The 16,797-nt window shown below is 33.9% G+C and overlaps 1 protein-coding gene across 4 annotated transcripts in view; it reads left to right on the forward strand.

Moving 5' to 3' along the window:
• PPP2R3B (protein phosphatase 2 regulatory subunit B''beta) overlaps positions 1–16,797 on the forward strand; it is a 103,994-nt gene that overhangs the window by 26,621 nt on the left and 60,576 nt on the right. For all 4 annotated transcript variants that reach the window (XM_003765613.4, XM_023500381.2, XM_031959072.1 and 1 more), the window contains one exon: positions 12,792–12,977. In XM_003765613.4, coding sequence (XP_003765661.1) covers positions 12,792–12,977 — 186 coding nt within the window. The remainder of the gene's footprint in view (positions 1–12,791; positions 12,978–16,797) is intronic.

The following is a 16,797-nucleotide window of genomic DNA, read 5'->3' on the forward strand; positions in this document are numbered from 1 at the left end:
TATATACATACATAGGTAATAAGTATGAAGAGAATTAGTAAAAAAAATAAAAATAATTTGAGAGGGGGCAGCTAGGTAGCACAGTGGATAGTGTGTCTGGCCTGGAGTTGGTAATTTTTGTCATTTCAAATCTGGACTCTTATACTAAGTGTGTGACTCTGGACAATTAGCTTAATCCCTGTTTGCCTCAGTTTCCTCATCTGTAAAATGAGCTGGAGAAGGAAATGCCAAATGACTTTGCCAAGAAAACCTCAAGTGGGATCACAAAGAGAACTGACCGAAAAACAACAAAGTTTGAGAGAGAAAGCACTAGCAAATTGAAAGCAAACTTCATATAGAAGGTGATTCTTAGGCATATCTTGAAGGAAGGGAGGGATTTTGTGAGGTGAAGATTGGGAAGGAGGCATTCTAGATTTTTGTTGTTGTGGTCCTTCATTTTTGAAGAGGACCAAAATGAAATCACTAAGTTAGAATTGACTATGTCTAATCAGACCAATATGAGTTCAGAGTGTTCTACTATAGGTTGGACACATAGTCCATATGAGCATTAGATCAAGCTACTGAACGGATTTTGTAGTGACAGAATCCATAAACATTCAAAATGTAATACTTTTTCAGCTTAAGATATCTTGGAACGACTTCAGGAACTGTCTATCTCAACTGACAGGGAGAAATGCTGCCCAGCACAGGCATGGCATGGGAATGCCTAGTGTAAGGAGGCCTGGCACAGGGAATCTCTAGCAGGAGGATCTTAGCCAATATACAGCAGCATTGTTTACTCTTTCCTGGTTTAGAAGGCCAGTAGATCAACAAACCATCTATGAGACCTCCAACACAACCACAGAAGGGAAATTGTGAGCTCCTGAACCCCATCATAATGGGCAGGACTTGGCCAGGCTCACCCAGTGCACTGGAGAAGCCTGTAGCACAGTCAGTTGCCCTGCAGAGGAAGCTCAGGATAATTTTCCCTGTGCCCTTAGAGCAGACTTCAATTTTAAAAAATAAACAAAAAAGCAAAAAGAGTTCTGACCATAGAGAGCTATTGTGGAGACAGGGAAGATCAGAACATAAATCCAGAAGAGCACAGCAAACACCAAAAAATGCCTTCAGGTAAAGCCTCAAAATATGAACTGGTCTCGAATTCAAAAGATTCTTAGAAGAGTTCAAAAAAGGATCTTAAAAGAGAGAGAGAAGAAAAATGGGGAAAAGAAATGAGAACTTTGCAGGAGAGTGAAAGTTTTTTTTGGGGGAAGTCAACACTTTGGAAAAGGAAACAGAAATTGAGGGAAGAAAACAAACTCTTTAAAAAATAAACTTAGTAAAATGGAAATATATATATACTGAAGAAAACAACTTAAAAAAATAAATTTGGTTAAATGGGAAAAGAAAACAGCTCCTGAAAAAATAGAATTGATGAAAAGAAAAAAATTCACTGAACAAAACAACTCTTTTAAAAGTACAATTTGGCCAGGTGTAAAAAGAGGTTAAAAAAAGCTAACTAAAAATTAGAATTGGACAAATGGAAGTGAATGACTCAATGAGACATCAAGAATCAGTTAAACAAAATTTTTTAAAAAAGGAAAAAAAAAAAGAGAAGAAAATCTAAAACACTTCACTGGAAAAACAGCTGACCTGGAAAATAGATCCAGAAGAGAGAAACTAAGAATTATTCTACTACCTGAAAGCCATGATGGAAAAAAAAAAAAAAAAAGACCCTGGACAATATCTTTCAAGAAATCATCAAGGAAAACTGTCCTGGTATCCTAGAACCAGAGTAAAATAATCATTAAAAGAATCTCTTCTTGATCGCCTCTTGAAAGAGACACCAAAATAAAAATTCCAAGGAATATTGTAGCTAAATTCCAGAATTATTACATCAAGAAGAAAATACTATTAAGTAGCCAGAAATAAACAATTCAGATATCAAGGAATCACAATCAATCAGAATTACCAAAGATTAGCAACTTCCACATTAAGGGACGATATGATATTTTGGAAAGCAAAGGAACTTGCTCTACAATCAATTATGTAACTAGCAAAATTAAGCTTTACCTTTCAGGGGTGAAGATAGACATTCAAAGAAAGAGGGGTTTTCAATCATTTCTGATAAAAAACCAGAGTGAAACAGAAAATTTGTTATCTAAATACAAACATAAAAAAGTAAATGGAAGAAAAAAAACACATACTATATTTTCTAAAGATTAGAGTGTTTACAATCTTATATGGGAAGACTATGTATAACTCTTGAGAACTGTTTCTTTGTCAACGCAATTAGGAGGAGTATTCTTAGAGAGTGTAGGTATAAATTGACTTTAATGTGATGGTATAAAAAAAGAAATAAAGAATAGAAGAGGGGTTCCACTGAGAGAAGGGAGGAAAGAGAAGGTAAAATGAGGTAAATTATATCATATCAAGAGGCACAAAAGATCTATTACAGTTGAGGGAAAGAAGGGAGGGGGTTGAGCATTGTTTGAACCTTACTCTCATTAGATTTGGCTCAGAGAGGGAATAACATGCATACTTAGTTTGGTATAGAAATTTGTCTCATTGACTTACTTAAACTCATGCTAAATGAAATGATTAGAACTAGGAGATTATTATACTCAGCACTAGCAAGATTATATGATGATCAATTCTGATGGACATGGTTCTTGTCATCAATGAGGTAATTCAGACTACTTACAATGGTCTTGTGATGAAGAGAGCCATTTGCTCCCAGAAAGAGGACTGTGGGAACTGAGTGTGGATCACAAATAGTATTTCACCCTTTTTTTGTAGCTGTTTGCTTGCATTTTGTTTTCTTTCTCAATTTTTTTCCTTTTGTATCTGAATTTTTCTTGTGCAGCATATTTGTGGAAATATATAGAGAGCAATTGTACATGTTTAACATATATTGAATCACTTGCTGACTGGGGAGGTGGGGGAAGAAAGGGGGAAAATTAGAATACAGGATTTTTTACAAGTGAGTCAAAAATTAACCATGTATATATTTTGAAAATAAAAAGGTATGACTAAAAAAAAATTGTCTCATCCTACAAGGTAGTAGGAATGGAAAGGGGACAGGAAAGAGAGAGATTAATAGAAGGGAGGGCAGAAGTAAAAGAAGAAAGGGATAAGAAAGGGGGAGTGGCTGAAAAGAAGGAGGGTAGATTGAGGAAAATGATGATCAGAAGCAAAACACTGGTGAGGAAGGAAAGGGGGAATGGAGAGAGAAAAGTATAACTTGGGAAAAATAGGATGGTAGGAAATATAGAATTAGTAATTTTAATTGTGAATGGGAATGGGATGAACTCTCCCATAAAATGGAAGTGGATAGCAGAATAGCTTAAAAGCTAGAATCCTGTACTATGTTGTTCACAAGAGACAAATTTGAAGCAAAGAGATACATACAGAGTAAAGATAAGAGATGGAAACAGACTCTATTATGCTGGGAAAAAAAATCAGCGGTAGCTCATCTTAGGTAAAGCAAAAGCAAAAATAGATCTACTAAAAAAAGATAAGGAAGGAAACTACATCTTACTAAAGGATACCATAGACAATGAAGTACTATCAATACTAAACATGTGTATCAAGTGGTATAGCATCCAAATTCCTAGAGGAGAAGTTAAATGAATTGCAAGAAGAAATAGGCAGTAAAACATACTAGTGGGGGATCTCAATTTCCCTCTATCAAAACTAAATAAATCTAACCACAGAATAAACAAGAAGTTAAGAAGGTGAATAGAATTTTAGAAAAGTTAGGCATGATAGACCTTTGGAGAAATTTGAAAGGCAATAGAAATAATTATACATTTTTCTCAGTGGTATATGGCAAATACATAAAAATTGACCATGTATTAGGGCATAAAATCTCTCAATCAAATGCAGAAAAAATAAATACATCCTTTTCAGATGATGCTATAAAAATTATGTGTTATAAAGGCTCAGAGAAAAATAGATAAAAAATTAATTGGAAACTAAATAATCTAATCTTAAGAAAGAGTGGGTCAAGGTAGAGTCAAGGTGGTGGAGTAAAGACAGGAACTTGCCCAACCTCTCCCCTAAATTGCTCCAAATTCTTTCAAATGATGACTCTAAATAAATTTTAGAGCATAAGAATACCCAAAAAAGATGGAGTAGAATGGTCTCATTATTATGGCAGTTAAAAGGAGTGTGTGTGTGTGTGTGTGTGTGTGTGTGTGTGTGTGTGTGTGTGTACGTATGTACAGAGGGCAAGGGTATGAGTTGAATATGAAGGGATAATATATATATTTTTTTAATGATGAAATTAAGGAGAGAAATATACTGAGAGAAAGGGAAAGAGAGAAGTAGAATGGTGGCAATTTTCTAACATGAAAAAAAAAAGGCAAGAAAAAGCTTTTAACAGTATAGGGGAAGAAAGGGAGGACAGGGGGAGTGAATGACCCTTTCTCTCATCAGAATTGACTCAAATAGGAAATAACATGCATATTCAACAGAGGTATAAAAATCTATCTTATCCTGCAGGAAAAATAGGAGGGAAATGGGATGTTGGAAGTGAGGGAAGGGTGATAAAAGAGAGGGCATATTGGAGGAGGGAGTGGTCAGTAACAAAACACTTTTGAGGAGAGACAAGGTGAAAGAAAAGAGAATAAGTGGAGGGGAGGGACATACAATTAGCAATAATAATGATTAAAAAAAAATTTCTAAGTAAATTTCTCTAATGGAATATTATTATTCTCTGGAAAATGATGAGCAAGGTGCTCCCAGGGGAAAAAACAAACAAACCTGGGAAGTCCTCCATGAACAAAATGAAATATATTGTATACAAAGTAATAGTGATGTTCTGGGATGATCAGCTATAAATACTTTGATATTCTCAGTAGTACAGTCATCCACACCTACTCTGAAGTACTTACAATAGAAAAATCTTATCCAAACCCAGAGAAGGAACTGATTGAGTCTGAATATAGATTGAAGCATTCTTTATTTCTCTCTCTTTCTCTCTCTCTCTCTCTCTCTCTCTCTCTCTCTTTTTTTTTTTTCTTAAGGGTTTTTATTTTCATTAGGGTGAAAGATCAATATTTTCTTCATAACCTTTATGGAAATGTTTTGAATAATTTCACATGTGATTTCTTAATTGTGAGTGGGAATAAGGGAGAGAATCTAAAATTCAAAAAAATTTTTTTTAATAATTATAACTTTTTATTGACAGAACCCATGCCTGGGTAATTTTTTACATTATCCCTTACACTCACTTCTGTTCAGACTTTTCCCCTCCCTTCCTTCAACCCCTCCTATAGCAGTCCTATATATGTTAAATATGTCACAATATGTCCTAGGTACAATATATGTGTGCAGAACTGAACAATTCTCTTGTAGCACAGGAAGAATTGGATTCAGAAAGTAAAAATAACCTGGGAAAAAAAACAAAAAGCAAACACTTTACATTCATTTCCCAGTATTCTTTCTTTGGGTGTAGCTTCTTCTGTCCATCATTGGTCAATTGAAACTGAGTTAGATCTTCTCTTTGTCAAAGAAATCTACTTCCATCAGAATACATCCTCATACAGAATCGTTATTGAAGTGTATAATAATCTCCTGGTTCTGCTCATTTCACTTAGCATCAGTTCATGTAAGTCTCTCCAAGCCTCTCTATATTCATCCTGCTGATCATTTCTTTTTTTTTTTTTTTTTTTTTAATTTAATAGCCTTTTATTTACAGGTTATATGTATGGGTAACTTTACAGCATTAACAATTGCCAAACCTCTTGTTGCAATTTTTCACCTCTTACCCCCTACCCTCCCCAGATGGCAGGATGACCAGTAGATGTTAAATATATTTAAATATAAATTAGATACACAATAAGTATACATGACTAAACGTTATTTTGCTGTACAAAAGAATCAGACTCTGAAATATTGTACAATTAGCTTGTGAAGGAAATCCAAAATGCAGGTGGGCATAAATATAGGGATTGGGAATTCAATGTAATGGTTTTTAGTCATCTCCCAGAGTTCTTTCTCTGGACGTAGCTGGTTCAGTTCATTACTACTCCATTGGAAATGATTTGGTTGATCTCATTGCTAAGGATGGCCAGGTTCATCAGAACTGGTCATCATATAGTATTGTTGTTGAAGTATATAATGATCTCCCGGTCCTGCTCATTTCACTCAGCATCAGTTCGTATAAGTCTCTCCAGGCCTTTCTGAAATCATCCTGTTGGTCATTTCTTATAGAACAATAATATTCCATAATATTCATATACTACAATTTATTCAGCCATTCTCCAGCTGATGGGCATCCACTCAGTTTCCAGTTTCTAGCTACTACAAAGAGGGCTGCCACAAACATTCATGCACATACAGGTCCCTTTCCCTTCTTTATGATCTCTTTGGGATATAAGCCCAGTAGTAACACTGCTGGATCAAAGGGTATGCACAGTTTGATAACTTTTTGAGCATAGTTCCAAACTACTCTCCAGAACGGTTGGATTCGTTCACAACTCCACCAACAATGCATCAATGTCCCAGTTTTCCGCATCCCTCCAACAATCATCATTATTTTTTCCTGTCATCTTAGCCAATCTGACAGGTGTGTAGTAGTATCTTAGAGTTGTCTTAATTTGCATTTCTCTGATTAATAATGACTTGGAGCATCTTTTCATATGACTAGAAATAGTTTCAATTTCTTCATCTGAGAATTGTCTGTTCATATCCTTTGACCATTTTTCAATTGGAGAATGGCTTGATTTTTTATAAATTAGAGTTAATTCTCTATATATTTTGGAAATGAGGCCTTTATCAGAACCTTTGACTGTAAAAATATTTTCCCAGTTTATTGCTTCCCTTCTAATCTTGTCTGCATTTGTTTTGTTTGTACAAAGACTTTTCAGTTTGGTATAGTTGAAATTTTTTATTTTGTGATACTGATGATTTCTTAACAGAACAATAATATTCCATAACATTCATATACCACAATTTACCCAACCATTCTCCAATTGATGGGCATCAATTCATTTTCCAGTTTCTAGCCACCACAAACAGGGCTGCCACAAACATTTTGACACATACAGGTCCCTTTCCCTTCTTTAGTATTTCTTTGGGATATAAGCCCAGTAGTAGCACTGCTGGATCAAAGGGTATGCACAGTTTGATAACTTTTTGGGCATAATTCCAGATTGCTCTCCAGAATGGTTGGATTCATTCACAACTCCACCAACAATGCATCAGTGTCCCAGTTTTCCTGCATCCCCTCCAACATTCATCATTATAAAATTCAAAAATCTTAAAAACAAATGTAAGAAAAAAATTTTGTATATAGCTGGGGAAAAATATTAAATTTAAAAACAAAACACTTTTTTTAAAAGAATGAGGGGGGAAAGAATGAATGGGTCAAATAACAAATCATAGAAATAATTGATAATTTCATTCAAGAGAATGACAATAATGAGACTAAAGAGGGGACCCCAAAATTCTGAAAATCCTTAAAGGAGAAAATCTCCTTCAACTCTGTCTCAGTGAGGGGACTCCACCCCGAAGCACAAACAGTTTCATCTTTGTTATCTGGGTGGGGTCAGCTCAGTCCTGAAACCCACTGAATTCAATTCAAATTCTAGCCCTAGCTGAAAACCAGTTAGGAGCTAAGTTGGGACTCCACCCATGAGCCCCCTTCAACTTGTAGCCAAAGTCCCCTGTTATAAAAGAGACAAACTAAAACCCTCTCTTTGCAGAGGTTCCAAACATGCCATGCTATGCTATGCTTGGCACGCCAAGGACCTCTGCCCATTGGAATACTATTTCCAGTGCTATCTTCTCTTTACCCTCACCTATTTCCTTAACCAGACTTTAACCTTCCAATCCCCATAATAAACCTCTTTTATCAATCTAGGTTTTCGGGCCTGTAAATTCCTTTACAGAGAACCTATGCTTGTGCCGAATCTCTAGGGGTTGCAGGGGAGACAAACCCCTCCATTTGATTCCCTGAACCCCGAACCTGCCACTAGACCTCATTTAACTCCCTGACCACCAGAAACCCTAATTTCATTTGGGTTCCCCAAATCTAAACCTCATCAAGACAACATTACCAAACATACCAAAACTTATGAGATGTAGCCAAAGCAATTCTTGGAGGAAATTTCATATAATTAAATGTTTGCATGAATAAAATAGAGAAAGAAAAGATCAATGAATTGGGCATGCAACTAAAAAAAGCTGGAAAAGAACAAATTTAAAACACCCCCAATTAAATACCAAATTAGAAATTCTGAAAATCAAAGGAGAGATTAAGAAAATTGAAAGTAATAAAACTAATAAAAAAAACTAAGAGTTGGTTTTACAAGAAAACAAACAAAATAGATGAATCTTTGGTTAATGTGATTAGAAAAAGGAAAGACACTGATACTAAATTTTCAGTATCAAAAATGAAAAGGGTGAATTTACCACCAGCGAAGAGGAAATTAAAGCAATAATTAAGAGCTATTTTGCCCAATTGTATGCCAATGAATCTGATAATGTAAATGAAATGGATGAATACATACAAAAATATAGATTGCCAGATTAGCAATTGAGGAAATAAATTATTTAAATAGCCCCATTTTGGGGGGAGGGGGACTGAGCAAGTCATGAATAAATTGCCCAAGAAAAATATCTCAAGAATCAGATGGATTTATAAGTGAATTCTACCAGGTATGTAAACTATTCTGAAAAATAGAGGAAGAAGGAAGCCTTTAAATTCCTTTTATAACATAGATATGGTGTTGATACCTAAAGGCCCAAACCAAGAAAGAAAATTATAGACCAATTTCCTTAATGAATATTGATACAAAAATCTTAAATAAAATGTTAGCAAAGAGATTATAGCAGTTTATCACCAGGATAATGATCAAATGGGATTTATACCTGGAATGCCAGGCTGGTTTAATATCAGGAAAACTATCAGCGTAATTAACCATGTCAATAACTAAACTAACAGAAATTATATGATTATCTTAATACATGCAGAAAAAACATTTGACAAAATACCACACCCATTCTTTTTAAAATGCTAGAAAGCATAGCAATAGATGAAGTCAATATTGAAGGAATTAATTATATTACTCTGCAGATGATATGATGGTATATTTAGAAAACCCTAGAGAATCAACTAAAAATCTACTAAAAATAATATTTGGCAGAGTTGCACTATATAAAATAAGTCCACATAAATCATTGACATTTCTATATGTTACTAACAAAACCTAGCAGCAAAAGATAAAAAGAGAAATCTCATTTAAAATAGCTGTAGATAATACAGCTACCTGTATTATCTACAGGTCTACCTGCCTACCTACTTACAGGGGGGGTCTACCTGCCAAGAGAAAAATCAAGAATTATATGAACACAATTACATAACAATTTTCACACAAATAAAGCTAGATCTAAACAATGGGAAGAATATCAAATGCTCGTGAATAGGCCAAGCTAATATAATAAAAAAGACAATTCTACATAAACTACTTTACTTATTGATTGCCATACCAATCAAACTGCCAAAAAAAAAAAATTACTTTATAGAGCTAGAAGAAATCATGACAAAATTCATCAGGAAGAACAAAAAGTCAAGAATCTCAAGGGAATTAATGAAAAAACAAAGGAAGGTGCATTAGCTGTGCTAGACCTAAAACTATTTTATAAAGTGGTGGTCATCAAAGCTGTTTGATACTGGCTAAGAAATAGAGTTGTGGATCAGTGGAATAGCGGACAATAGTCAATGATTGTATTGATCTACTGTTTGATAAACCCACAGATTCCAGTTTCTGGGATTAAAAACTCACTATTTCACAAAAATTGCTGGAAAAACTGGAATACACTGTGATAGAAATTAGCTATTGATCAATATCTGATACCCTATACCAAGATAAGTTTGAAATGGATTCATGATTTGGACATAAAGGATGATATCAGAAGCAAATTAGGAGAAAAAGGAATAGTCTACTTCTCAGATATATGGAAAAGGAAAAATTTTATGGCCAAAAGAGAATTAGAATATTATGAAAGGCAAAATGGATAATTTTTATTACATTAAATTAAAAGGTCTTTGCACAAGCAAAACTAATGTATCCAAGATTAGGAAGGAAACAGAAAGCTGGGCGGAGAGGGAATTTTACAGCCAATGTTTCTGATAAAGCCCTATTTTTAAAATATATAATTGACTCAAATTTATAAAAATACAAACCTTTCCCCAGTTGATAAATGGCTAAAGGATATGAATAGACAATTTTCAGATCTTCATCATTAAAGCCATTTCTAATTATATGAAAAAATGCTCTAAATCACTATTGGTTAGAGAAATGCAAATTAAGACAACTCTGAGGTATCACTTTACACCTCTCAGATTGACTAAGATAATAGGAAAAGATAATAGTGAATGTTGGAAGGGATATAGGAAAACTGGGATCTTAATGAATTGTTGGAATTTGCTGGTCCTGAAGTCAGGGAGAGCTGAATTCAAATCCTGTCCCTTACCAGCTGTACAATCATCTAATTTGATCTTTACAATAACTCTGGGAGGAAAGTGTTGTTATGCTCATTTTACAGTTGAGAAAACCAAGGTAAGTGGGTTAAGTTACTTGCTTGGGGTCATATAGATGGAAGTATCCAAAGCAGGATTTGAACTCAAGTTTTCCTCATTCCAGGACCAATACTGTGTCTTCCCCCTAACTGCCAGTGTAACTTTCATATTGTAATGCTGGAGAAATTGAGGCAAGATAGAGATCAGTTTTTTAATATTTTATTCGGATTTCTGAGAGCGAGAGATTTTGCTAGGGGCATGTTGCCCCCAGGACTGATGTCTAAAGCATCCAGCAGTGAATGTGAGTTCTCAATGACATATTTATACACAGTAGCTAAACAATGGCCGGGGGGGGGGGGGGGGGGGGGGGGGGGGGGGAGTAGAGTCCAAACTCTGGCAATCAGGGAATCTCCAGTCAGGGACTATAAATCTGGTTCTGACAGGTTGGGGGGTAGGACCATAAATTCTAACGAACTGGGAGTTAAAGAGAGGTGTCTAGCTTAGAGCCAGTAAGTCTGGACTCCCCCTTATCTTGAGTTTATACATTGACAAATAAAGTAGCCCTGAGTTATATCAGTCTTAATGAAAGGAAGGGGGGTGTTGCAACTAAGGAGGATGAGGCAGAACAATTGGGGAAACTGAGTCAGGCAATTAAAGGTAACTATGGCTCAACATATAGTGACATTAGAAAAAAAACTTAGGAAACCCTGGTATGCATAGAAGTTAGGAATGAGGTAGGTTGCAAAGAAATAAAAACAGAAAATTTGGACTACATTGGAGAAGGTTGGAAAAGAAGACAAGAGAAAAGTTTAGATACTGTGGAAATTATGCTGGATTTGGAATCAGAGGCTTTGATTAAATCCCTGGATCTGCCACTGAATTCCTGATAGGAATTTGCACTTCACTTCCCCAGATTTTAGTTTTTCATCTATAAAATGTAAGAGTTGGACAATAAAAATTTTTATGATTTCTTTTTTAATAGTATTTTAATTTCCCCCAGTTATATGTCAAGAAAATGTTTACATTCATTTTTACAACATTTTGATTCCAAGTTTTTTTCCTCCTTCCCTCTCTTCCCCTTTTCCAAAAATGATGTGCAGTTTCATATACTTTATACAAGTGCTATCATATAAAAACATTTCCATATTAGTCACAGTTGTGAAAAAAGAAACAGATTCCAAAGAAGGGGATAAAATAAGTGAAAAAATATGCTTCGATCTGTATTTGGAGTCCATCAGTTCTTTATCGAATATGGATAGTATTTTCCTTCCTGAGTCCTATCATTCTAAAGTTTCTTTCAGCTCCAAATTGATCCTGTGAAAGAGAAAGGGAAAAGATGATAGGTTGAGGGAAATAAAAAGGATAAGGGGGAAATTTTTTCCTTTTGACTTTTTAAGATAGAGGCTTTGAGAAGAGGAAATCAGTCATTGGAAAGGGAAATATTGAAGATCCAAGAGAAGGAAGTGACAGGAGATGAAAGTCTATAGAATCATGAGCTTATGTGTAAGGCCTTCCTTTCAGACATAGAAATAGGTTTAAAATGTTCAAGAGGTGGGAAAGGGAATAAGCATTTATTAAATAAAAATATCTTATTTGATTCTTACAACAACTCTGGACATTTTATAGATAACATTTTAAGGAATGAAGCTTCACTCTTCATAAAATGGAAGGCAAGGCTATCTGTTGAGAATTTGGTGTGGAGGGAGAACTATGGAATAGATCCTTTAGCATTTGTTATTTGTCATCAGCACTTAATGACATGTGCATCCATTGTCATTAGTTAATGTTATATCTTGAATGTGGAGACTGTCTTATGCTTAGTTTTTGTATCCCATAGCAGCTAGCAATGGTTGAATTATTATTATTATTATTTGCTGAGGCAATTGGGGTTAAGTGATTTCCCCGGGGCCACACAGCTAGGGAGTGTTCAGTGTCTGAGGCTAGATTTGAACTCAGGTCTTCCGGACTTCTGATACTCTATCCACTATGCCACCCAGCTACTCCTGGTTGAACTAATATTTGGAATTAAGTTGAATAACATGTCTAACTATAATCTATTATCTGTTAAAATAAATAAATTTCATTTGAATGAATAAAATTGAACTTTAATTGGTGTTTACAGAAATTTTATTTTCAAAGGTAAGAGAATGAAGTGAGGACTTTTAAATGGGTTTGGTAAATAAATAGATAAATTGACAGCTTTGTCTTTTTTTGTGCTATAAAAGATATTTCATGTTTTCAGTGTGGAACATCTCAACATGTTGAATATTTTACACCTTAGGTTCAAACAAAGAAAGAGGAGCCTCTACCATCAGCAGTGAGCCAAAGCATTCCAACATTTTATTTTCCTAGAGGATGTCCAAAAGAAAAAGTAAATATAGATGCTGTAATTACTAAGATAGAGAAGACTTTTTCTCAGTTTCCAAATGAGAGAGCAACTTTAGAAGATATGGGTAAAGTTGCAAAGGTAAGATTGTCTAACTATGTAAAATGCTTATTACAATTTCGCCATTGGTTGTTTTTCCTCTGCTGATAGCTAATACTGTGTAAGTGTTTAAAAGGTTTCTAATTCTAAATAATTTCCAGTTTTAAAAAATTTATGTAAATGTGAACTTTCATTCATTCTGAAAACATTTGTTAAAGTCTTGTTTTGTGTAATACAAAGATAAACATTAGAGTATCCTAGGTTGATATGAGAAAATATTAATTATAGTCTTCATTTGTTTTCGGTACAAAACTAAAAGGTAACTTCAGGAAAGATCTATTAAAATATAAAATTATTATGTATTATGGCAATCCCAAAGGAAAATGGTAGTTTTAATATTTTTTTCATATTTCATTCATTTTAAAAATATTTTTTCTTAGAAGGAAAGAAAAAATTTTTTTCAGGATTCTTAGAATATAAGTTGTTTAATAAGAACTTTTTCCTTAGTTAAATGTCACTTTTTGTTCAATAAATTTAAGTTTTTCTTTTAGGAACAACAAAAGCAGCAGTTTAGGTATCTCTAAATAACTAGTTTTGACAAGTTTTAACTAGTGGGTACTGAACTCTGAATAAGAGTACATATCTGAAATAAGCACGGGGAAAGAGGACTACATCTGAAAGCTATTCCAACACATTGTAGAACTCATATTGGTTTACAATGAAGGTGAAGTTGGTGGAAAAAAGTGAAAATTTGACACATTTAAGAGATCAACATGTGTGTTTAATATTTAAAGAAATAATTTTATGTATAAACATATGTAAGGAAAAAAATTAAGACAACTTTTTTTTTTTTTTTTACTTTTGTTACAATGTTCTGAAAGAATAGGTAATCAAAATATCCTAGCACTTTTGTGGGCATCCTTGAATGTCTCTGCATAATATATCATAACCTGAAATGATTAGGGAATCATTTGAAACCTAGGTAAATTCATGTCTACAGCTATACATAACAGGTATATTACTATAATGAGGTAAGTGGGGAATGATTTCCTAAGATGCATATAAAATAGGAGTCATTCTTCTTGTTCTCTGAAAAACCAAATATATGGGTTATCCTGGTGTTACAGAAAAAACTTTTATTGATCAAGAAGTCAAAAAAGCAGTCTAGTTTCCTGAGACTTTATCTAATCTCAGCACTTTGTACTTCTTTTATGTACTTATTACATTTCAAGTTGCATTATTTGTCTGTGTACATATTATATCCCCACTAGATTGTAAACTCTTAGCACAGGGTACCTAATTATTTTTATTGAATGAAATAGAGGCAGTACTAAGCCAAACTTGAAACTACATTTTCCTCAGAATGTTCTTAGACTTAGAGAATCATCTAGGAAACAGTAAAGTATTTGCCATTTTTTGTTTGATTTTTTTATTAAACCCAATGTCATATATTTATTCTTTTCATTTGTTTAATATATATCATATCTTCAATCAATATTCTTCCATAAATCCTTCATAAATGAGTTATCCTATGCATTCAGTCTTCTGGGCTTTTTTTTTTCTTTAAATATTTCATAGATATTAGTGCAAATCTGTGACACTGTGTTACAGTAGAAAGAACGCTGAATTTAAGTGCTAAGGAGCCAAGTTCAAATCAGTAATTCTATTCCAAAATTATTTATTTATTTAGTTAATTTAATAACTTTTTATTGACAGAACCCATGCCAGAGTAATTTTTTACAATATTATCCCTTGCACTCACTTCTGTTCCGATTTTTCCCCTCCCTCCCTCCATCCCCTCCCCCAGATGGCAAGCAGTCCTATACATGTTAAATAGGTTACAGTCCAATATAATTTAAATAGTAATTCTGTCATTACTTATTTGGTCAAATTATTTAACTTTTCTAGGCATGTAATAATAGGAGATTATACTAGGTAATCCTTTCTTTATTCTCACCATGACCTCTGTTATCTCTGTTCTTCACCAGACTAAAATCCCTGTACTAGCTGTACTTTACTTCCTTCCCTATCTCGACCTTTTGGTGAACCATTTCCATTCTCTATTATCTGTTTTCTAACCCCTTGCCCATTTTGTCCTGTCAATATCAAGCCTACCAAGCCCTAATATTAGATTATTCCCACCAACTACCTCCTTTGCCTCTCTTCATATACGCCCAAAGAGAGCTGGAGGAAATCATGAGATCATGGTGATTGGGGTCACTACAGATATGTTATCTAACCATCTGATCTCAGCTGGCCCTCATTTCAGCAATTTACTTATTATACTCCTTAATCAAGTTGATATTCCATTCTCCACAGTGAGTAGTATTCCAAACCTCATCCATTTCCTTTAGGTCACTTGTACTTTTGATTCTTCCATTTCTTTAACAGGCTTTTCCTTTTCCTTAAGGCCTTTTTTTGTTTTGTTTTGTTTTTTTCATTTTTTTTTTTTGTCTTGTGTCTTCATTACTTAGTTGTTATATAGCACATTGCTTCACATTTTAGTAGGTGCTTAGTTAATCAATCAGCAAACAGTTATTGTGTACCTTGTTCCACATACGGTGCTAAATGCAGAGGATGCAAAAATAAAAGAGTTTTTATATCCAAAGAACTTTGGGGAAAACAGCATGTAACATGAATTATTGGAGGAAGAAGAGAGAAGTGGTAGTGGTGATTGTAAAAGTAAATAATTGGCATTTTATATAGTACTTTATGTATCTCATTTGATCTTCATTTATTTACCTGATGTAAAAGCTGTATTACTATACACATTTTAGAGATGAGAAAACTTAAAGCTGAGAGTTGTCATATAGCTAGTAAATAATAATAATAACAACAACAATAATATCTAGCATTTATAAAGTACTTTAAGATTTGCAAAATGCATTACATTGATGAGCAGGTGATTTTAGAAAAGCCTGGAAAGATTTATATGAACTGATGCTGAGTAAAATGAGAAACTCAGAACATAGTACATAACAATAGCAAGATTATGATGATCCTCTATGATAGTTTTAGCTCTTCTCAGCAATACAAAGATCCAAGACAATTCTATTAGACTTAGGATGGAAAAGGGCCATCCATATCCTAATAGAGACTGACTCCATCAATCCAGTCAGACTGATTGAAGCTATTGTGGTTTTTCCCTTGTGTTCTGATTTTTTTTTTTTTCACAACACGACTAACATGGAAATATATTTAAAATAATTGTATATGTTTAACAGATGTATATCAGATTGTTTGCTGTCTTGGGGAAGAAGGAAGAAAAAAATTTGGAATTCAAAATCTTACAAAAAGCAATGTTGAAAACTATCTTTACATGTAATTGGGGAAATGCTATTGAGGAAATTTGCAAAAAAAAGAAAAATGTTTTACATGTATCTTATCTGAAGCAGATTTTGAATCCAGGACATCCTGATTCCAAGTTCAGGGATCAAAGCACTCCTTTACAGAAGTATGTAATAGTCATTCTGTTTGATAAATAGATAGAGAAGAAATTTGATAGAGAAGTTTCTGTCACACTTGTAAAAATCTGATGATTTCTATATTGTTATGAAAACTGTAGTATCTCTCAATAGAGATGTAATTCATTTATTGAATTCATTTATACACACACACTTATGTGTGTGTATACACATGTATACACAATGATATAATTCAGTTATTGAATTAACAGCCATTTAAGCATTACAAGCAAAGTATTAGTGTTAGAAAAAAAAATGTGTGTTTTTGTGGCAAAGAGAAGTTTGAGATCAATTAACTTCTCAAACCTATTCTTGTATTTTTGTTCAGTTTTGGTTCCAGCTCATTTCTCATGACTGTATTGCTGAGAAGAGCTAAATCTTATCATAGATGATCATCA

The sequence above is a fragment of the Sarcophilus harrisii genome, chromosome 3 (genome assembly GCF_902635505.1).
Source record: "Sarcophilus harrisii chromosome 3, mSarHar1.11, whole genome shotgun sequence".
NCBI classification, from domain to species: domain Eukaryota; kingdom Metazoa; phylum Chordata; class Mammalia; order Dasyuromorphia; family Dasyuridae; genus Sarcophilus; species Sarcophilus harrisii.